The 24,532-nt window shown below is 33.2% G+C and overlaps 1 protein-coding gene and 1 long non-coding RNA gene across 4 annotated transcripts in view; one reads left to right on the top strand and one right to left on the bottom strand.

Moving 5' to 3' along the window:
• Positions 1-327: 327 nt before the first annotated feature.
• Positions 328-24,532, bottom strand: part of LOC117106288 (probable palmitoyltransferase ZDHHC21) — a 42,025-nt gene continuing 17,820 nt past the window's right edge. For 2 of the 3 annotated variants that reach the window (XM_033247642.1, XM_033247643.1), the window contains exons 7-8: positions 15,140-15,192; positions 328-12,232 (exon numbers count right to left, since the gene is read on the bottom strand). In XM_033247642.1, coding sequence (XP_033103533.1) covers positions 12,097-12,232; positions 15,140-15,192 — 189 coding nt within the window. In that variant the 3' untranslated portion in view covers positions 328-12,096. The remainder of the gene's footprint in view (positions 12,233-15,139; positions 15,193-24,532) is intronic. The other variant, XM_033247644.1, reaches the window with a different exon arrangement.
• LOC117106289 lies at positions 18,189-22,632 on the top strand. The gene is made up of 3 exons (XR_004445042.1): positions 18,189-18,289; positions 20,180-20,479; positions 22,027-22,632. It is a non-coding gene; the product is annotated as an uncharacterized LOC117106289 (long non-coding RNA).

The raw sequence follows: 24,532 nt of genomic DNA, 5'->3' as shown, positions 1-24,532 counted from the left end.
TACCATTGTTTTCTAATAAATTTATAACTCAATCGCTTTCTGTCGCTGTTTCTAGTACCATCCATTTTTTAATGTGGTTGTTTTGCGATATTTTAAAAATGCTTTATAAATGATTTATAATAATTGTTATAATAATACTAATGGAAATTAATAAGATAAAAAATATAAAATTAATGATAAATATGTTAATAATTATCACTAATGTCAAAAAACTGCAATCTTGAAGAATGAGATTATTGCAACATTTATATCTTTTATTGTAAAACATTTGATTTATATTTAGATATTTCTGACATTTATGATACAATAAAAGTTTCAATTACACGATTTATATCAACACTTCTTTTAATATTCCACAATATTGTTTACATGATAGTAAGCATACCCATTATTAATTTTTATAAACACTTAAGTTGACCTTCAATTGACAGAGATGAATAAAATATACATAAAAAAGGCAATGAAACTCAGATGGTTATATCCACACAACAACTGCATTACAAGCATTCCGCTTCTGAAAAACTAAAAACAAAAAAGGTAAAAGATTGGCACATCCATAAAATTAAAATAGAAAATAAATGAATGGTCACACCAACACAGATGTAGTGTTATATAAGCCAATCCCTGTTGCAAAAACTATAAACCATGTGATGGATGCACAAACCCTTAAAATTTAAATAGAAAAAATGTTTATGAACATCAGATCAGCAAAACCGCACAATTACACAATAGGCTTAAACCCTCTCCTCACAAAAATTCATAAATACATTAAATTAAATTCAATATAAATTTATTGTAAAACAAATATAAGTTTTGAAATATACAATTTAGATACATTGACACATAAAATGACAATAGTAAAAACAATAAAATCAGTAAACAGTAAAATTAGTAAAACAGTAAAATACATGGTGATACTTGGACACACATTGAGATTTTTGGGGGAGGGGGTGGGGTGTTACACACCAAAGAAAATTAGTGTAATAATTAGCCCCGCCCACTGCACATTGAGATTATGAAATCCAAATATCTTGTTAACCACTCAGAAACATGTGGTGTTACCAGTACAGGACTGACACCGTGATGATGAACCATCTGACAAGCGTGACCCAAATTGTTGTACAACATGTCATCAAATTGTGAGTGTTCATATTAGATTTACTTCTGTCGCACTTGGTTTGCACACCACTAGTCATACCTACATTCAATGCTGCAGTCTCAGCATCATGGCCATCATGAGTGAATGTTCATGTGAACTCAAAATTAAATGAATTATGCCCTCACACCTGCATTTGCTCAGTATCACTCAATGGCGTGTCTAAGAGTCAGTGGCGTGTCTAAGAGTGTTGAAATGGGGGGTCTGACGGATGGAAGGGAGGTGGGGCTGGGCTCTATGATTAAGTGAGGGGAATTAGCTTGCAAAATGATGTAATATGAGGGATTTTTATATACTTTCTTGCTTCGAAAAAAAAAATTTAAATAAGGAAATATTTTATAGGGGCCCACCCCAACCCCACTTACATTATCCCCTGGCCTCACTACCTTTTTCATCATCACTTCTACCACTATCTACCTTTATAAAAACAAGCTACCATACCATCATACCAAACTGGTGGACTACACAGTGCAAGCTCCCTATTTAAAAAATTTTGTTGGCAGGGGGAAGGGGGTGAATCCCATGCTCCCCTGTAGATACACTGCTGTTATAGAGTATAGCAGTTGCTTAAAACAAGAAATGTTTAAGCCATTGGTCACAAGACCAATGTTAGATAACAAAGTATTCTCTTCAGAAAACAGCCAGGAATTATTCCAGGTTAACTGACTTAATACCACTGTGGGTGGCGCTAAATTGTGGTTATCGCAGGTCACCAGGGGTCAGTTCAAATTTCATAGCGAGAAGGAATTGAGTTACTTCATTACACAATACTGTACATGGAGTAAAGCAAAATCCGTGAATATCTAAGCAACACTGAGCATCTGAGCAATCTGATTGTTGGATGAAGAAATTTGTTGTAGCACTACGTCATCTGTACTACGCTTAATTTTTCCTCCCTGAAAACTTCCCTACTAACTGAGATGCTTCTGTTGAGCAGAAAAGTTAAAATAATGATCATGCTCAGATATAAAAAATCTGATCTAAATGAAAATAAAAGTACGATATTGGTTATATCTGTCTGGGACAAGGGAGCCCTCAAGCCTCTAGGGAGCAGATTCCTTGACACTCCGACTAAGAATGTTCATTTCATTACCGTTTTCAATTTAAGGCATCTGTTAAATGTACATAATCGTGTACACGTATCAAAGTTTAATTTTGATTGCTATCCAATTCATGTTGCTTATCAGACACGTATACAAAAGGCTACAATTCTTGTCTGATAGTTTACAGAACCTGCAGAGGGAGACATCTGAAGATAATATTTTTATATATCAGTTCAATTACTTGATTTGATACTATTAATACATGTGGCAAAGACATGCCAAACCAGTCACTAGTTGCAAAAATTGATATTTAGTTATTAATACAGGGTTAAACAGTAAAATGGGAGCTATGAAATTGTAAAAGAGTCATTTAAATCCGACATTTCCTTATGAAGTTACAAGCATTCACACATAGAATTGTTTAAATAACAATATTTGAGAAATTAGCCTTCAAAGTTTTTGATTTCAGGCATTTCTCAGGCAGAGACCATCACCAAATCATTAAAAATGTTCGTTTTAACATTGAAAATGAGGAAAATAAAAGCATAGCATGATAGATATAGATATATAAAGGTTAGTTTAGTGCATTAAAATAGATTTAACAAATTCTGACCTTAGAGCATGTTCCGGCCATTATCTCTTAAATACAAACTGCGACGAGTGACTGGTTTGGCTGTCTTTGGCACATATATTATCTTATTACCCCAAATATATTAATTAGAACACTCATTACTTCAAATTAAAATATACTGTCTTTGAAAAAATATAAAAATAGCCTCAAAAGTATAACTAAATCCTAATGTATAATAGAAATAGAAACTTCCAGAGTCAAACTGATAAAATAAAATAGCTTTCATTTATTTACTGACTTTTAACTACAAAAATTATTCAATTTAAATGTCTGCAAATGAGTGAATTTCTGATTAAACACAATTTCACTAAAACTTCTATAATTGAATTGGTGATGAATGAAGAAATCACATTCTATTATATTTTTAATACTATTACAATAATATAATTTTTTTAGCTTTATAACAGTATATAAAAAGTCAGGTTTGATAATCAAACTCTCGTTGATATCTCAAATTTCTAGTACATTTTAAATGAATTTATATAACATGACCGACACTCAACTCGTCCATATTTCCTAAATAAAGATCATTCACAAAATGAACAGCGTATAAAACGATGACAACACCTCGCGTTCATATCACAGCTGATGCGGAATGCTGAGTTGCACATTAAACTCTAAACGCATGAGTCATACTTATATTTTCCATTGTTTAAGAGTATCAAGTAATTTTCTCTGATTATAGACAAGTCGTCTTCAATAACGTACAATGTCTTTCCTGAGGAAATCGGGCAATTTAATATAATTGAAATGATGATGTTTTCTATTGTTTCTGATGAATAATAAACATTTGTGTCATGATAGATACGTGCAAGATTAATGGATTGACGGAAACACAAACATCTCCTGCGAAATAGACGTCATAAAAATATGATTCAAACTTAAAAAAAAAAGCAACAAACTTCATGCAGTTACATAAGCGGTTTTAATAAAGTTGTGATTTTTTGGGAATGTTTTGCTAGGTGATCAGACCCCCATGTCGAAGGTCATGCAAATGGATTAATGTTTGAAAGCTAGCAAATTAAGCAAGAATGTACATACGGAGATCCAAAGTTATTTGAACGTGCAGTATTTTGCCAGACCCCATGTCAAAGGTCATGTCAAGGGATCAACTTTCGACAGCTAGCGTTTAAAGCATGACTTGATATGTTACTAATGCTAGGATTATGTTATGATATTGGGTAGTCTAGGACAAAAGATACATTATAAACACTGTCTATTTGCATGGAAGAAAAATGTAGCAATAAATTTAAGAACAATCTAAATTTTAGTTCAAAAAACAAATGATGGATATTTGAGATAAACTTTTGGAAGTCTGAATCTGGAGTTTCAGTATCATTTTGACTGGGTTTACTATCCATACATGTAATATATACTGTATAACTGATAAGGAATTTACATTTCTGCTTGCTTTTTTTTTCCAGGGAAGGACTTCCTTGCATGATGATAACTGAAATGTAGGCTTGCCATTAAATAGAATAGGAAGAATACAGCAGTAGCTTTAGTGAATGCTGCTAGGTTGCCAAATCCAAGATCATGGCCAGTGGTGGCACCAGTGGGGGAATTCCCCCTCCTTGGACAGGCACGAACCCACACTGCCCAACACCACGACGAGGTCGTCGGACCAAAAATAATAATTTGCATATCTAATAACGTTATTTTGATTGCCAATATTGTGGACTAAAAATGCCAATTAGAGCCATACTAAGCGAGAAAAAACAACTCGCTGTGAATCCTACCACCTGGAATTTTTATTCCAGGACCCTGACCAAGGTTCTAGTTGACCCCTTGGTTCGGACCCACCCTGTCAAACATGTCAGACCCCCTGTTGGCAAATTTCTGGAGCCATCACTGATCATCACGGGTCACTTGGGTATTAGCAAACAATGAATAGTTACCTGTAGCAAAACATTTGATTATACAATATATTATATATATTATATTATACAATATTTTATAAAATCTTAAAAAAAGTAAATAAACAATGAAATAAGCCACAATAATTTATCAGCTCAAATTGTCAATATGGTCATTATATTTATATCCTTATTTTTATTCTTTCCAACAAAATTTAATGCACTACAAACACATAAATCATCTTTCCTAAACGTTCTGAATTTGATTAGGTCACCATTGTGAAGGCTCATGGTTATTGGAAAAACAATAAAGTATCAAATACTTATTAAGATACAAAGACAACAATAGTATGCAGTACTTTATTCTAAATACAATTTTTTCCACATAAGAATACATGTAATTTATATCATATGTATATATCAATATGTCTATAGTATAAAGTCAGGTGAGTACGAGTTAGTTTATTTTCAAAGAGATGACATCTAACAGTAAAACATTAAAAACTATTTAGTCATATTATAAATCTTGGCATTGTACAGAATCTACAACAAATAATTAATCATAATATTTAGTTATAATTTTCCCCCCATCCTAAGGTCCGCTTAGATTAATATTAATATCAGCCTATGAAAATAACCCTGATTTCCATGTTGCAATATAAAAACTCGCAGTACATTCTTAAAAAGTACATATAAAACTTAATTGGAAAAAAAAAAATTATATTAAGATGTACAGTACTTAGGCTACGTTCACACATGGAGATAAGCCAGGATTACGTAAAGCCTGGCTTAACTTTGCTGGGCGTTCAGACTAGCGAGATTAGCCAGGCATGAGCATTTGAATTGAATGAACCATAACCAGAAAATGAGTTTCGAAACATTGCGCTCAAAACGTACGCTCGTTCACAAAACACGTAATTAAATGCTGATTGGTCATTCTTTTACCCGAAGTCAATCGAAGACCAGAGCAGCGATTAAAACCCAGCTTAGAAAAGTTAAACACGGTGCCACGACAGGCCTAGTTACTATAGGAACACAGCCCGGCTTGAGATAAGCCACCTAGTTCAGACTGGCACGTGGATAAACCCGGTGAGTTGAGCCGGATTTATCCACCTAGTCTGAACTAGGCCTTTGACACTTTCAGATGCTTGCTCACAATCACTTACAGTATTGCTTTAAAGATACTTATTATAAGATGATCAGCCATTCTAGACTAGTGTACATGTTAGAGATAGTTGGATTTGCACAGTTTTGAAACTGTATAAGTGTATATTTGCAGCAGTCAAGTTTGAGACTGCACAAAAGAATTTTATGCAGTTTTTCAAAGGTCTAGGCCTAGCCTATTTTTTACCACTACAAATTTCAAAATTATGTATCACCTCATCTTCTTCATTTCCATACTAATCTATAGTATTTATCACTACTGTAACTGAATATCTATAATCATTAACACCTGTGAATTACTCATTTTATCGCTATTGTTGAACAATGTTGAGTAGATTTATCCAACAATTTTAGTGTAATTTGAACAAATTTGCATTACTGTATGCAGACTAGTTATTAAATATCTCCCGCACTTTTGTAATCATTCCTGTTCTACATTATTATTTATGATTTTTTATTCTCAATGTGTGGACACTTCGATTGACGATTGAAAAGGTAAGTGGGGCCTGTTTTTTTTAAAATATTTATAATAGGGAACAGTAGTTAAATTACTTGTAACTTACCTGCTCCCTGATTTATAATACATTTGAACATTTTTAATTAAAACAATTTTTTTTAATCTAACAGTTCCCATGTATATAAAATGTAAGAATATATTTGTCTAACTTCAAATTTCAATACAAGCTACAGGTATAAAATAAAGTACAGTTAATGAACATTCATTTCACTATGAACAAAACAACTTTCACAATTACCTTCACCAATATAAATTTAATAAACAAAAAATAAATAAAAAAATAAAAATTTATGTCATATGCAGTCAAGTTCATACAGAACAGTATAACTAGGCCTACCCATTTAAATATCTTCCCAGTGCTTATAAAACATTATTAAGTCTGGTTATATACAGAAACAAGTAATCGGGGGATGGTCAAAGGTTAACAAAATTGACTGATGGGTTACAGGATTTTACTGGCCACAACTTGAACAAACTAAATCTCCTTGCTCAAAACCAGTAGACATGGAATACTTTATTGTAAAGGTCATAGATAAGCATACATGCAGACATGGTTGTCAATTTGTCACCAGTTTTTATTATCAATATGTAAATTATATTAATTATAAAAATGTACATATTCTACAAATTATTAACTCCTAATTTCACTTGGTTTCATTTAACCTAATTAGTGCATTAATAAATATGTTTTTTGTTTTTCAGTATTTTCTGATGTTTATGATTCATTATGCAAGGTATTTTGTTTTCAAAATTGAACAATGCAGCCAGTTGACTGGTGGAGTGTAAAATCTCATTAGCATAAGGGTTCTGAAAAGAAAAGGGGAAGTCCCTAACTTCCTAGGCTTGAAGCAAGTACAAACTATTAATTTATCAGGAGGGTATTGGTAGCATTTGGTAATTCAAATGGCATTGGACTGATGCCTACAAATGAATCATGGAAAGACAACATTTAGAATATAATTATTCTAGTCATGTACAGAAAAATCATCTAGTTTTAGATAATTAATCATCTAATGTTCTTAATAATTGTCCCTTTAAACATCAGGATGTGACATTGTCCTTTTCCAGAAATTATACATACTGGAAAAACTAAGGAAGTGGTATTTGGTGACACAAAAAAAACAGAAAGAACAATTGTTATTAAAAATAAAGGAATTCAACAGGTCACATAGTTTCAGCATTTTGGGGAGGGGAGAGTTTTGATAAGTTTTCGCAAGAGGTATTCATAGATCAATTGGTAAAATAAATAAATAAATAAATAAATATTGGAATGTTCGGTGTTTCAGCATATTGAATGCTTTTAATTAGATGAAAAATAACGAAATCTTACACAATTGATCGAGTTCCTAGTTCGCATATCAAAGCGCTTTGTATCATTGGCAAAAAGTGCTATATAAATTTCTATACTTAGATTTAGATTTCCATTATTCTTAAGTGGTCGTTCCACATTATCAACATATTCACAAGTGTACAAAGAGTATGGTAAGGGGAGGGGGTAGACAAATTTGTACACTCTTGTACATATGCATAAAAATGTTGACTCAAAATAACATGCTATATGTAAAATAATTATAATGTAACCTTGGTCATAATAATCATTTTTAAGCAACCAAGCACATTATTTCAGTTGACTTCACAACAAAAATGAAGAATGGTTTTGCAAAAACAACATTTCGAAAAAGAGTACATTTTTTGTACACTTGTGAAAATTTTGATAATTATGAACTGACCCTAAGCTGTTTTAATTTTGTTTTGTATGCTGGGTTGGAATGTTTTACAGGGAGATAGAGGAAGACTACAAAGGTTCAGGGATTGGATTGAGAGAATAGAGTTTTCCTTAAGCCCCGCCTCTTGGATATCGTTGCTAAGGTCCCAAGAATATAGCGTAAATACATGTAATCACATGCGATTGTGGGACAAAACATGTGTTTGTTATACGCGTGCGTATTCCTGGCACCATTCTAATTGGTCAGTTGTTGACACTCCGGAAAGGTCTACAACAAAACTAAGTTTACCATGAGCGATTGGTCGATTATTCTGCCAGAAATCATTCATTAAGTCCGACTACTGCTAGTTACATAACAAACCAAAGTAGTAGACTGGCGGTAGCTAAAAATACGAACATTCACAGGGCATTCCTTTGCAATTTCACAACACATCAAGATGCAATATGCGTAATTGCATTGCATGATTCGTGCAACCTGCAGTCACATGAAAATATAAGACTGTCCCTATATCATCTTCGTCACAAGAAGATACAAGACTGTCCCTTTAAAATCATTTGCATCTAATAAGATGCAAGAATTCCCCTTTAATACTGTATCACACAAAGACACAAGATTGTCGCTTGAAAATAAATTCTTCAACAAAGCATAATCCTTACGAGGGTCCAAGTATTAATATTAGTAGTAGATGTGCCAAATTAAGAATATCCATTCAGCACAAAGGTACTCGATTGGATCAATTCCTTGGCAAAGCTCCTACAGACAGCATAAAACCGCAAAACCTAAAAATAGGACCTGTGATTAAACATATGGAAGGTGAGTGGTGGCACACTTATTGAATTCATCACATGTGCAAATGAAACACAGTAGTTATGACGTCCATGATCTCGCAAATTTGAAACGGTATAGTGTACAGAGACTCATGACAAAACAGGTAAGAAAATCAACACAAACTCCGGAACTATTCACCGACACAAACATAGAACAGGCTAGTTCAAAAAGCATTAGATGAGGCAGAGGAGTATAAGATCCAAAAACACCCTATGCTACCAAGGAATTAAACCATGCTGTTTTCTAGAGCAGAGAAGTCCAATCCAAAAAGGGCAACTTGGTTTAATGTTACTGAGAATGTGTTAATATTGCTCATGTTGAAAAATTTTCACAGAATGTATCTCAGATGAAACTGAACAGGCATGTGCAAGATCTTGCTATCTTAAAACCTACAGTAAAAACCAGAGAGTGTAGTTTTCAAATACAAAAGTATAATACATACTCCAAGATATTAAATACACGCCATCAACTATTTATTGGGTCTTCATCAGGAAAACCTGACAGTGCTTTTAAAGGTTTCTATGACAAATATCTATCCTTTGCCCATATATGGATATGATGATGTCACATCATACCCATATATGGGCAAATCACCTAAAAATTGATAGTGGGCACAGTGCTTAACAGTTGGCTATAATTTTATTATAATTTGCTATCTCGCATAGCTAGTCCTACAGCTGATCAGCTGGTTGGATCAGTCTCTAAACTTGGTCACTAATTTGCATTCACCCTAAGAACTTTTCTTATAGTTACTCAACTAAAGTTCAAAGAATTAGGTTACACCATAATGATCTCAATGCGGGGTTGTTGCGCAACCCTTGATTGACATGTCAACCGGTCTTTTACCAATTGTACATCAATAATTTCAATCACATCTAATTTCCTTTTCATTGTATATAATTGCAAAGATGTGTTGGTGGTGAGGGGTTGCACTCGATGACAGGCCATTAGTAATACCACACGCACTGCTGTCGATTCCTGTGAGGGGGCTACTGCAAACTGGTGACGAAAGGACCCGCAAGTATGTTATTTTACGTTAAAGATTTAATTTAGTATTTTGGTCCATGAGTTTTCCAACTGCTAAATACATCAAAGAAATTTGCGAGGAGTTGAATGAATGACAGAATTTGAAGTATAACAATCACAAAAATCAGTTCCATAACAACAAATGAGTCAATAACTAGTTCTATATATTTCTTGTTGAGTAAAGAGTTTTGTCTAATTAATACCAGACTATATACAATCAGTCTCTGCTAAACTTGACCACTTTAATTCACTTTTGTATGGCCTTCTTTTAATTCAACATCACCTCCAGCGAAGCAAAAAAGTTTGCTGACTAGCTCATTACCAAAACCACAATCACTCCTACACTTAGAAAATTTAATTGGCTTACATGTGTCTATGCGGATTTAGTACAAATTTGTCATCATGACATACAAGGCTTTGAATAACTTCACTCCTCAGTACCTAATACTAGTAGTACTGAAAACACCCCATCAACTAAGTCTCAGATCCAATATTTACCAACTTAGCGTCATAGTCAATCAAAGAATGAGTTTTCTGAGCTACAGCGAGTACTCTTTCTATTAAATAAAATTTTGTTCTCTGCACCTGAAAGGACTACATCTATTGAGTAATCTAATACTGTAATTTCAGATTTTTGTAGAAGTTTTATTTTATTATTTTATTTAATATTTTTTTACAATTAATTTAATTAATTTGATACATTTTATGTTTTTGTTAGTTCATAAATATGACACTAATGAAAGCTTTGTTGTCCAATTTGCTATATTGATTATATATATAAAATTAGAAAGGCACAAGGTCCTCATATTGTAGACAAGGCAAAAGGTGTTTAAAGATTCATTTGTGTTAGTAAAGAGGAATAAAAGTAAAAAATTACTTTACTGTATATATTATATACAATAATAATTCAACAATTTCTATGCCATAGTTCTAATTATTCCTATGAATACATCTAACGCAATAATATTATGAAACTTATTTACATGCCTCCATCTTGACTTTCATTAAATTTAATCACCTTATTGAATAATACAAACGACCTGACCACATGAACTTGACCTACATTTGGAATTGATCTTAATTGCCTAATTAATATCATCACAGCATGCCACCTCATTTAATGCTACTTAATTACCGAAAATCAAGAATGGAAAAAAGACAATTGTATATTTCCTATTAAATTACTAGAACATGGTCCTTTGTTTGCTAATGCCTACAACCAAAATGTTCACTTTAAAACTATTACAATATATTATTGGTGAGCTTTAAAATTTAATTCAGTATTTTGAATATTTTTACTTTGTTTACAGCATCGACCAATTAATTAATAGGTCCATGTTTATGGTATGTTAGTTATTAGATTTCACTTAAAAATTACGAAAATGGTTTCTGCACCAATACACAACTTATTCTTCCATTTTTTGACATTCAACTGACAATAAACAAATGAATAAATATGTATAACAAAAAGTTGTTGTATTGCCTAATATAATAAACAATACAAATTTATTAAAGCCCCATTTCCGGCAAAATTTTACTAAAAAAATAATTTTTAGAGAAAAAATGCATGCATTACTCTAATTATTATAAACCATGGAAAAATATTGGCATAAATTTTAGTTTTACGAAAACCCAAAAGGAAAAAAAAAGTAGCGTCTGTTTCTTATAGGAGATTACCATGTTCTCGACAACTTCTTTGTTACCAGGCAAATGCAGAGGTTGTAGATCGCATCTGCTGGAATGGGTAATTGTTTCCCGAACCCGCCGCATTCTTATCTTATTTTTTTTTTTTATTTCGCCCACCAATGCCATGGATTTTAATTCATCCCACAAGTAAATAAAAAAAAGAAACATTAATTATTCCGTGTGGAAAACAAAAAAAAAAAAATATCAAATTTCAGTCTTATTTTACATTTTTTTCATGTTTATGAATGTGTAAATTTAGTTGAACTAGCAATCCCGTATTATATTTATAAATCTTTATAACATATATATAAAATCAGATTTTTCTTAAAAACTGAAATTTTGCCGGGAATGGGGCTTTAACTAATGGATTGAAATAAAAAAACCAGTACTTATATATATAAATAAAAAACACAGTTTACTTGCTGGAATCTTAAAAACACTGAATATTTATATCACAAAGTATCACACAGTCTGGTGAGGGTAAAAAATCATAGGTTTAGCTTGCCTTCGACGGAATGGATTCAACCAGCATATCACCCAGCCAGTACCAAAGACATCTTTAAAATTTTTAAAAGCAGTCTGCTTTGCCAGAGAGGGTCTATTAAAAAGAGAAGAGAAAAATGAAAATTACATAATGCATGAATAAGACAAGCATGGTGATACAAAAAATACCAGATAACAAAATACTTTGTATTTGGCTAATTGGTATGGTTCCTGCCTCTTGCACGCGAGGGCCCGGGTTCAATACCCGGCTCTGCATCGAGTATTGAATTCGGGTCTTAATAACAAAACGCTCAGCTCCTCGAATAACCCTCTCAGGAGAGTTAAGCGAGTTAAGGACCATGTATGTATCAGTCTGTATCCGTTTGATGTTGTAGAGTAAGTGGGGTAGTTGGCGCCGAGCTATGGCAGCCGCGGGTCCCCGGGGACCCAGCCCGAATTTCCCAGTGTGTAGGCATACATATACGAGGACAAATAAAGAATTATTATTATTATTATTATTTGCTAAAATCAATTTGATTATGATGTCCATCTTAATATTGTATTTAAACAGCATATTCTATAATTTATTCTATATTCTATTGTTTATCATTCTTCATTCTACTCAGTGTTCTCCCGAAGCCATTTGGGCTGTCAATTTTACCGGTAAAAATAACCGGCCAACAATTTTAATTTGTGTTGGTAAAATATAAAAACCACAGATTAGGCCAAGGTAGTCTAGGCTGGCCTTCTTTCAATAAATGAACATCATTCCAGTCTATGCCTTATGTTTTTTGTTATTTCTTTCAAGTCATTAAACCCCACTTCAAAGGAGTATTGCCTCACACTGTACACATAGCTTAATTTTTATGGTCAAATTTACCAGTAAAAATGTTCGATTGGGAGAACACTGCTACTACTGTTTACAAGAACCACCGAGTATACAGTAGTGTCACATCTAGTGGTAGTGACATGAGGCAGTATGATGGGGGCGAAGGATATGTAGCAGGGAGATCAAAGATTAAGCGAATGGGAGCTAACCGGGTGGAAATGGTGATATAAGGTAATTTTTAGCTAACTGAGATGATTCTTACGTGTAATTATTTTGCTCAGCAAATTTCCAAAGTGGGAGCAGAATGATTCCTTAGCCATTATGTATTTCCTATACTTAACAGATAGTATTATAATAATGCCAAATATGTATAAAGCTCCAGTTACAAATTGAATAATCAAAGGTGCTGAGCGTTATTACCCCTGGTCACTGGATAACTAACATACAATGGCAAACCAACACAAAAATGTGCCTTTCTCTGCTCCCTGGGGAGTATACCTAGTCGTGCGCTTGTACTCCGCACACGAAACTAGTACATCCAATGCCACAGCATCCTACCAGGTACTCATTTATACTCCTGGGTAGAGAGAGACAAACGTAGATAAAGCGCCTTGCCTAAGGACACAAGCGACTTGCACAGTGTGAGTTTTGAACCCGACTTCAAGGTTGGGAGTCAAAGCCACAACCGATGCGCCAGTGCTTCTTACATCCATACTATGAAGTTAAATGTATATTTTTTATCTATTTACTTTATACATTTGTATAACATAATGTGGTTTGTTAATTTGGTATGAGTTTCTATAAGATCAAACAAACCCGAATCTTTGCTGTATTCGTATTTTGTGTTCTGTTTTCTGACTCATAAATCTTTGTCATCATTTAGCTGCTCTCACTATGTCTAACTCAGTTCATTAATAATTTAGGATTTGATATAGGAAATAAGTTGGCCTCTTTCTACGTCTAAAGCCTGACTTAATGGGTGATTCCGATAATTCTCATCTATGTCAATATGCTTAAAAACATTATCATATTAAGTGCTGTCTACACCGTTAAATTATATTTAACAAGTATGTATTATTTGCCCACATATGGTATTCAATGATGTCATAATATTATATTGATTGATTAATATTACACACTTTTCATTTTTCTTTGTATCCTTGTCTTTGTTTTTATATATCTTGTCTGTGTTTACATGATTCGTTTATAAGCCTGTAAGTGGCAATTAATTTTCACTGTTGGTACTGTTGAAAAAAAAAAAGAAGAAAAAATACACCCATACATCTCATATATTTGTCAAATAAATCCTGGTGGTATGGACACGGCTTATGAGAATATAAGAACATTTACATCATTGTGTTTAAATAGGGTAAGTATCTAATAAAGTCAATAAATAAATCAATCAATGACATGTTATCATGTTGATGGTGATAAATAGTAATAATTAACAGCAAACATCTTTAGTTAAACCCCTATTAAATGTAATGTAAGATATTGGCAATTGTATGTCAATATGTTTTAATAGAATAAATGAATAGAGAAACCACTCACTCAATCAATCACTGAATCCATTAATCAATCAATCAATCAATAAACCATTTTGTTAGTACAACCTACTACCCCTTGGATACCATTGTTAAGGTTCCACAAAACGACAGCCTAAATACACATCAACTAGTGAGTTTTTGAGACATGCGCACACCCCCGGCTTTTAAATAACACACTCTGACGAGTCATGGCCGATGGAGGGGCTTGGTCTGCTTGACGGGGAAAGGTCTCATCTTCGTGTCTCCCTGCACTGTCACTTGGTACATAAAATCATCTATGAGTTACATTATTTAGATGAGACAAAAAAAGACATAATATACTAGTTGCCAACTTCAACCTATGACCATACTGTATGATCAGAAACTGGAAGCCCAACCACCTAGTCATTAAGTTTAGAAACAGAAGTGGCTCTAGGATATGCCTGATGGGTTCCAATGTCAAGGGCGTTGCTCAAGATCTTTTGAAAGTGGTTCAGGGGGTAAAGCCTCCAAAAACTATGATAATTTAAGGGTTTCAAAGGCTTATTGAATTGATTTTAGGGTCTAACTAATTTGTAAATATTCATTTTTTTCCCTCCCGGATGAATTGTTTTCTTCCTCCCCTCCGGTCGATTGTCCAGGCCACCACTGGTTAGAGTGTATTCACCTTTTATGTGCCGGTATCTTTGCATAAATTATCGATTCAACTGTTGTACTGCTCTGTAAGATAAAAAAATAAGATTAAGTTACAGAAACACATCTCATCAACAAAATTTCAGATTTAAAGAAATGTACAGAGCTACAATGTATTTTATATACCCAGTAAAATTAATATTTTACTTGCACAAAAACTGGATTCAAATTTCAGTAACATTTACATTTGTATTAAAATAAACAATCAATAAATAAATATATATGTAAATAAACAAATAAAAATAAATTTATAAAACCAATGCGCATACAATGTTCATAAACATAGGAGATAGATTGAGCAGACAGCATGTTCAGACTTCAGGCCTAACTATGGTTGTGCTTAGGTCAATTTGGACCCTCACAACAGTGGTATGTTTGCTCATCCATTATTTAATATAAACTATTTTATTCTTTAGAAAGGTAGGGCATGTGTTTTAGTGTGTGCAAGGTGGTATGTCTCTATATTTGACACACTTGTATAAATTGTCTAATAATTCTTTGAAGTATCTACTACTACTGTTTGTCCTTCAAGTGCGCTGGCAAACTGCCTGATGGAGTGTCTGTGTCTCTGTCGGTCTGTCTGTTGGTGTGTCATCGTGTCTGTCAGCATATAGTATGTGTATTTGTACTGAACTTATAATGTAGGCTTTATCCATGTATTATTATCCAACTTCTTAATGAACCTTTCCGAAGTGCCAATCACACTTAACAGCTGACCAATCAGAACGAAGCCAGGAATACAAGATTGATGCACAAACAGTATGTTGTCTCACAAACACACATTACATGTGAATTGTACTATTGGTTGCACCTATCAACAATATCCAAGGAAAGGGTTGTAGCATAATGGTCCATTATATTTACCCTATATTACTCTATCCTCAACATTTCCTACAGTGTCTCACAATTCAATAATAAATAATATAATAATAATAATAATAATAATAATAATAATAATAATAATAATAATAATAAATTAGCTTCTATAAGCTTCTATCTTGATAATGAAACCAGTTTATAGCTTCTTAATTGTCTCAAGCATGTTTATAAAAAAAGAATAATCTATACAGTGAATAAATTACTACCCTCAACATTTCTTATACACAGTATATCTCTAAATTCAATCATTTTCTATAAGTTTTCTAATTTGATAATTAAACTAGGTTTTAATTTTCAAACTTATTGTCTCAAGTATAATTATATTATAACAAAAACAAGTATTGCACATTATTGTTTCAATGAAGAAATGAACAATTTATAGAAAAAGATCCCACAAACAATATGGTGTACTTTACTGCTCAACATGACTTCAAACGGAAAAAAAAAAAACACACAAAAGGAAGTGGAAGAGGAGTTCATGGAGTCATTTCAGTGAAAGGCTGTAATGTATCATGAACTAGAATACTAGTTCCTCGACCGCAGCAACATGAGGGAGTGTTACATTACAGGGTAATGCCTCCTATGTTTGTTATGAAATAATTTATGATTCATGTTGTACGTAAACTTTAACACAGATTACTGAAAGACAAATCTTTAAACACTACAAATATACTTCCAAAAATACAAAATAGGTATATATTAGGCCAAATAACAAAAATTCCTTGTTTCCCCTCCCCCCCCCCCCCCACCTTTCACCATTTTCTGGGCCCATATGAATATTTTTGTTTTTTATTTTTAAAGTTTTGGGATTTTTTAACATCGAAAATGCAAAATTTGATGCATTTATAGTTTACAAATGCAATTTTTAACACAAAAACCATAACAGCAGCAAGAGAAGCAATGACAAAACTACTGACAGATTGTTTACAACACATTTTACTATGCAGAGAACATTCTTTGGAATATTTTGACGAACTGTAAAAAATATGCCTCCCTCACCAACTTAATGAAAAACCCAGGATGGGAAACAAGAAATTTTTGTTACTTGCGCTTAGTTATTAATTTTTGAATCTTACGTTAATTTTAAGAAAATAAGTTTTCGTGACGGAAATTATGTCACCATTTTGTTTATACAACACGTTTTCCAAACTGTATAGTATCTTTCTCATTCCTGTCATGATGACGAGGAGTAAGAGAGGGTGTGTGGCGAGAAGGCAAATGTTTTTGGCTGTGCTCATCGGCACAACAAACCAGGACAATAGTAGGCCCAAAAGAGCGGAGAGGCCTAGGCCCAATATACCCCACGTTTTAGTTTGAGGCCTACGACCTGAACAAGAGGACTAATCATTTTGAAAGTTCAGGCTTGATACGATCTAGCTTCTCAGTGGTTTGACCTGGAGATCACATTTCACCTGATAATCCCTTTTTTTTTGTTGCAGCTAAAAAGTGCACAGCCAAACTCGGTTATTTGCTGTTCAAACACGCTATGCATTGTATGTTTTTAATCCATATTTTTTTCCCAAAAAGCCAAAATCGGTTTGCTGTTCAAACACGCCATCCATTGTATGTTTTTAATCTATATTTTTTTTCAAAAAAGCGATTTTTAATCTATTTTTATTTTCCAGTAGAAACAGGCCCTAAGGCTTGACACCATTCTTTCAGATAGTCATTATTTTTATTGTCCATGGAAAAATGAATGCTTTTTTTGAAGTAAACTTTTTCATGATGGTCAGAAAATTTGATGAAGTTGGGAAGTGAAACTATCAGTGAATATTAATTTGGCTTAAATAATACTGATTCTATATTCTTTAATTAAGTGGTAATTATTATTCATTATTAATAATGATTCATTTAAAAAATTATTCAATAGAAAGTTTAGTATTTTTTTTTCAGATTTCATTATGGTACCTATAACTTCAGACTCTGTAAGGAAAGTACCCTAAATGCATAATCAAATTTAACTGCAATTAAAGGCTTTCAGCAAATAAATGTCTAGTGATTAGTCAAGGCCAATGGACCTCATAATTTAACTAGAGTAAATTTGATAGTTACCTGGAAAGGCCTGGATGGTACCTGGTAAAACTGCCAAGGTTGTGCAAGACCTTTAAAGATCATTGCCATAGGTCACATGACAGGTCACATGTTAGGAAGCAAGGACAACAGGTGCACCATTTACTGCTGACTCATCTACCCTCACATATGATGTTACATAAATGTATACATTATATAATTAAAACGTACACAGGTAATGTCAATATTGATATGGATTAATGGTTCATGATAGAACAGATCATGATGTGAGGAGGATGACTGCACATTAAGCATGAACTCAATGGCCAGGGAAACAAAGCATGACTAGGGCTGCCTGAAGTATGAGGTATTAATGTAGCTGCTTGCACTATGCCCCTCCCCATGGCATATGTAAAAGAGGACATTTTTTATCTGTGATACATTCAAGGGATACAATCAACTGAACACATTAAAGATCTAACAGACAGACAAGAATGTAAAATGCTAGTGGTCGCCTACACTGCATCTGAATAATAATGAGCATAGCATTGTGCAAGGTTGCATGGATCCAGTTTAAGAACTGGAGTACTGGTTGGGGATGGTCATCAGTAATGCCTTCCATATATGGGAGTCTGTCTATAGTGATGTTATAGAATTAATAGAGCACATTAATATTTAAAAAAGAGTTTGTGATGTGAATATTTGCTAAAATTATATAAACCTATTTGCATGACTGCCTATCAATGGTGGCTACAGAAATTCAGTGACACTGACAAGATGGTCAACAAAATTGACAGTCGTCAGAATGGATCTTCTGCTAAGCCCCGCCCCTTGGATACTGTTGCTAAGGTCCAACAACGGTGTTAAAAACATATGCGAACACATTTGTAGGACAACACCTGTGTTTGTGAGACGCAAATGTATTCCTAGCTCTGTTCTGATTAGTCAGTTGTTAGGTTGCCCTGTTCTGATTGGTCAGTTTGATTGACATTCCGGAAAGGTCTATTAAGGGGTTGCCAAAGGCTTTCGGTCAGGGTCCCAAGAGTAAAATCATATGGGGGTTTAAAGTGATTGCAAGCTTAGGATAGTTAGTAAAATTTATGCTTTTGCACCACAATCTAAAGAATTGCAATCACAATAATATTGGTTAACTTGGCAAATAAATATTTTTTAGTCTGATGACCTCAAGTACATTTGCTGAGTTGAAGCATACAAGAGGACAGGGGTCCTTGCTTCTTTGACAAGGTGCCCTGACCCTCCAATAGTGCCCCCAATGCTGCCTATAACTCCAATTGGTCTACTTGTCCAAGCCAATAGGAACTGAAGCACCACCTGAGCTGCCTCCAGAATGAGGAAGTACTGTACATATAAGCTGGATTCCTTTTAGATTTACAAGACTTATATATTTTAAATCTTAAGTCACCAGCTTTTTAATTTTTTGCTGCGAAGCAGCCAATTCATATTCTTGACAACAATTTGACCTCTGAAAGGTCATTGTTTGTCAAAAATCAATCGCCTGAGACAACTGAAAAGCGGAGTTTCCTTCTTTCGTTCTGCCGCGTAAAATCAATTACTTTAGGCGACGTTTGTAGACCTACAACCTACTCGTACCATCGTCGGCATGTCGCGACGCTGGAGTACTATTCAGCGTTTTTACTATATTTCTAGGTTTCCTATTTCTACGTTTAATCGGCTCATGTCTCAGCCACAATATTTTGAGGACAATATTATTCACGAACCCAGTTAAACTTGTTTACCAGCCTATTTCAACGTGCTAATTATTACATTTAGGCGACGCTTGTTGTAGACTGGCATAATGTTTGCGGAAATAAATACCATTTTATACACATGCGCAGATCGATTCGCCAGCAGCGAGTCATCGCCAGAAGCAGCGAGCCATCGCCAGCAGAGAGATGTCAATGCAGCAAAACTCTATTGTACCAACGCTGTTCTAATAATATATAGACAATGGGTCGTGCTCATATTATTTGTTATATTTTTATTATTCATTATTTTCACTTGACTCCCATAAATAATTTTGTACGAAGAACATTTTATGCAGTTGTACTTCGCAGCACTTCACTTGCTGTTTGCAATTTCTAGTTTTAAAAATTTATTTTTTTAGATCCTAGGTCAATGATACGCCAAACAGCAAACTTTTCTTTGTGGCATATCCCTTCACAAATCCAACAAACACAAGATGCTCTACATAAACCAAGTCTCATTATCAGCCTTAGGGAGTGTTGTTACCCTGACAGGAATTGAACCCAGGAACCTAGGATTTGAAGGCAAGCACCTTAATCACAAAGCTATACAACTCCACTCCCTCCTTGTCATCATCACTGCATTTGCTGTTGTCATCATCAGGGGCTGATCTGATGGGGAGGGGGAGTGCAGAACAGTTTCAGAAAAGGTACAACTACAAGTAAGTAGCACATACTTGACTTGCTTTGAATTTTTAAAATTTAGTGGCAATGACAATACTACAGCAGTAACCTTGAATATAATCCCTGGTTCGATGGCCACAGGCTATGAAAGTCAAGCTCTGACATTTCTTTAATGTCATAACACATTTAATAACAACATCCTTTTACCACAAACTATGACACATGAACAGAATAACCCTACAGTATTCCCAAACAAATATCAAACGTCCTTGAAAAACAGAAAAACAAAATAAACCTGATGAATTCATTATATAAACCTGTTGGTCTCTCGGTCCTTTACCTGAAATGCTTAGTGCTAACTTGGGTATTGTGGTGGTGTAATCAGTACTTCTACCACTGATATACATGAAAGTTTCTTGACCTTTTAATATACATCAAGTCTTTCAAACATACTGTCTTTCGATTTGACACAATGAAAGTAAATCATTTTTTTTTTAGAATGCGTAATAAAAAGTTAAAATATTTGTATGTGTAGGTAGGTAAGTAAATGCATTGCTGTTTAATGTACAAGATGGAATATTAGACCTACTTTTTAAACTAAGTCTCTTTATGAGACTTAGGGTGTAATTGGAAGAGTACCAACTTAACCACCAAGTCACATTAAATAAAAAAAACTGAAAAAATAAACAAACAACAAAAACAACTTTTACAGACAATTTCATTGATACTAGTCAGGAATAAGTGGAAAACTCGGTCCCTAAAATGGGTTAGAACAGCAAAATTTAATACATAATATTGAAGAATTTCAAAAAACATATATGTATTTATAACTAAGAAGATAGAAAGTTGATTTGTAACACTAATAATATTATTAATAACAACATTTGTAGAAAATATTCACTGGTTAACATATTACCTTCGCAGTCAGACATTTTTTAAACATTTGACTTCGAGTTAAAACATTCAGCCTAATTATTTTGGTTTAATTATTTTGGGGCGTATATTTAAATAAACATACAGGTAAAAATCTATACAGTAATAATATTTTGTTCCAATGTAATACAAAGTTTAAAATATAAATATTATACATACAGCAATAAAATATAAAATCAAAATTTAAAATAATAATACAGGTCTGCAGGGTTTACATGGTCTTTAGCCGCTTTGGTCTCTAATTAGAATAATAAAGGTAAAATACATTTGTTAGTTTGGGACCACAGAAAAGTAATGGAGGCGGTCTTTAATTGGAGATGTATTTAATTAGAGGGAGACTTGTAATACAAAAAAATAATAATGTTACTTTAAATTTTATGATATTTTTTGAAGCAAAAGCATTGAATTTAAAAGATATAACCTGACAAATAATCTTGATTTTGCAACTTTATAAAAATGAGAATATAATTGCTTTATTCATTCAGCAGGTTTGGAAATTAGAAGCTTATATAACGCGTACATACTGTACATCAGCCTGGCATGCAATCAAGTGCTAAAAAGTCCCCGCCCTCACGAACGACGCAATATCCTAGCATGCTGCCAAGCCTTAACATAATGATTTCTTCTAATTTAGTTATTTTAAATGTTGCAGTTTGATAATGCACTCTATCACATCATCTAACTGTTGAATTTTCAAGGGAGTTGTTGACATTGGAAGGAATGCAACAAGAGGAAGCAGGCAAATCGTATGGGCAAAACGCCAGCAATCTACAATGCGTAAGAAACGCCAGTGTACGTGACTATCTAAGCCTCGTGCTTACATCTGTCAATTGGATGCACAGTTAATCAAAGATAATTAGGGAATTGTTTAATTAATATCACAATTTCGAAGGACAATTATAAAGTTATCTGATTCGGATCTGAATAACCTACTTTTTGTTGTTATTGTGATGAATTATTTGTTAAAGTTCATCATTAGTTGCTGAATAAAGGGGACAGGAAGTCAGCATTAACCAAAAAATTAAAAATATTAATTTTTAAATGCAAGAAATCCTTATGAAATTTCTATTGTTCTTTGCTTTTTTTTAAGATGCCTATATTTCCCACTTTCAAAAGGCTAAATACCAACCTGCAGAAATCAAAATATCCTGTTACGCAATAAGTCTAAGCCTAGCATAGGCTTAGATGCGACTTTAGTTAAGAAACAAGATAAATTTATTGTCTGAATGGAAATAGTACTGTATTTTTTAACTTAACATTGCATGAAAAATAAATAATAGAAAAATGCATAAAAATATTGTTAGATAATTTGTTTCCTGTTTTGTCCTATTCTGTCCCTCTTTTTTTCATTATTTAAAAAAAAAATATTTTTCAGGCCGTCCCAGCTCAACATTTGCTTTCCTTCTCAGGTTTTACCTGCCTTCTCCCTTCTTATATTTTCATTCTTTACACTTCTTACTATATTATTTTTATTCTTTACATATCTCACTATTACTATTAAAAATATAAATTTCTATATTTATGCGAAAAAATGTTATGTTATATTGAATTCAATGTTTAAGTTACAGCATGAAGTCTATGGTACAATACTGCATACAAAAAAAATCATACACAAATCATGCACAAATTTTAACCCCATCAAAAAATTCTGATTTGCTGATCAATAGAATGGTCAATATTATATATTAATTCATCTCGTTAGATAGTATTTGTTTAATCATCTTATATGTGGGTTCTAATTTAAAAAAAATTAAGTTGATCAAAATTAGCTGGTAGGAAAATTATAACCAAAGCTTGAAGGTTTATGGTTGTCTTAATTATATAAAATAATTTGTGTTTCTGGTGTGACCTAAATATTATTTCATAAATATATCCATGCTTCTAGTAATGTTATGAGCAAATATCAATATTTTTAATATTCTTGAAATACAAATTACCCAGATCTGTACTTGTATCACGACTAGAGGCAACAGAAACAGGCAGTGTATTAGAAGGGAAATTTAATATTCATTCAATTTATAAATTCTATCTTTTTATAATCAAATCAGACCTGTGACCTAAATAAATTTCGTAACTGTGACACACTTTTATAATGTAATACAGTTGGAGGAAGGGGCTATGATTTCTTGATCTAGTAGTTATAGTGCGGTTTTGCAAAAATAACATAGTGGAATGTTATAATAGTACGGTGATGTATCTAAAGGGAAGGGGGAGGGGTGTGGAGATGTTAATTCCCAAAAAGAAAGTAGATGCAACTAAAACTAATGGCTTTTGAGCTTATGGCAGAAATATCTCATTACCCTCAGCTAGCCTTCCCTTACTTCTTTAACAAATGCCTATCAACTCCAATGTTTATACCTTATAGTTAGATACATAGATCATGAAGTACTGTTAATGGGGTACATAATTGTAAACTATATTACTATGTGGGGACTGCAACCAGTAATTAATAATGGAAAGTTCAATTGTGTTTTCAACTTTTTTTTTTTTTTAACATGAGAATATGGGTGTTAGAGGTGAGAAAAACCTATCTGTCGGAACTAAGCCCCTGCGAGTTTGGAAGGCCAATTAGCATTGAACTTTATCTCTCCTATCTAGTTTGAACTAGTCTTTAAATGTCACTTAGTGTTCATCTGTCAGTACATAGCTCGTCAAAAACATCAAAGGCGTTACAATGTGGGTGAATTTGGTGTTGATACATTCAATATGACACCCCTCGTTTGATGATAGGAGTGGCTTACTTGCACTCAAGCCTTCGGTACTTGTGACACATAATGTCTTGATCTTGTGGAAGGAAATTATTACCCCTTTCAGGCAGAGCATGAATACCCCAATATTATGAGAATACAATATAAACAAGTAACATAGAAAATAGCCAATATAAATTTACAAACTGTTTACATTTGTTTTCCTATTCTGAGGACATAGCACTTTCATTGACTAAATTCATTGAAGGAAGCTTTTCCTGTTGAAGTTTGTTTTGTTGACAACCTATCTTGAAGACACATCAATAAAATAAAAAAATTTCTCCCATTTTACAATATTTTTTTTTCTATTTAATGCCTTCAGCCTCTGGTGCAATTCTCGGTTACCCAACTATTGTGAGAATACAATATGAGCTAGTAACATAGAAAATAGCCAACATAAGTTTATAACAA

This window comes from Anneissia japonica, unplaced genomic scaffold, assembly GCF_011630105.1.
Source record: "Anneissia japonica isolate Jap-2015-1 unplaced genomic scaffold, ASM1163010v1 scaffold287767_len825999_cov190, whole genome shotgun sequence".
NCBI classification, from domain to species: Eukaryota; Metazoa; Echinodermata; class Crinoidea; order Comatulida; family Comatulidae; genus Anneissia; species Anneissia japonica.
The sequence above is the reverse complement of the archived record's forward strand: the minus strand, read 5'-3'. Positions and strand labels throughout refer to the sequence as shown.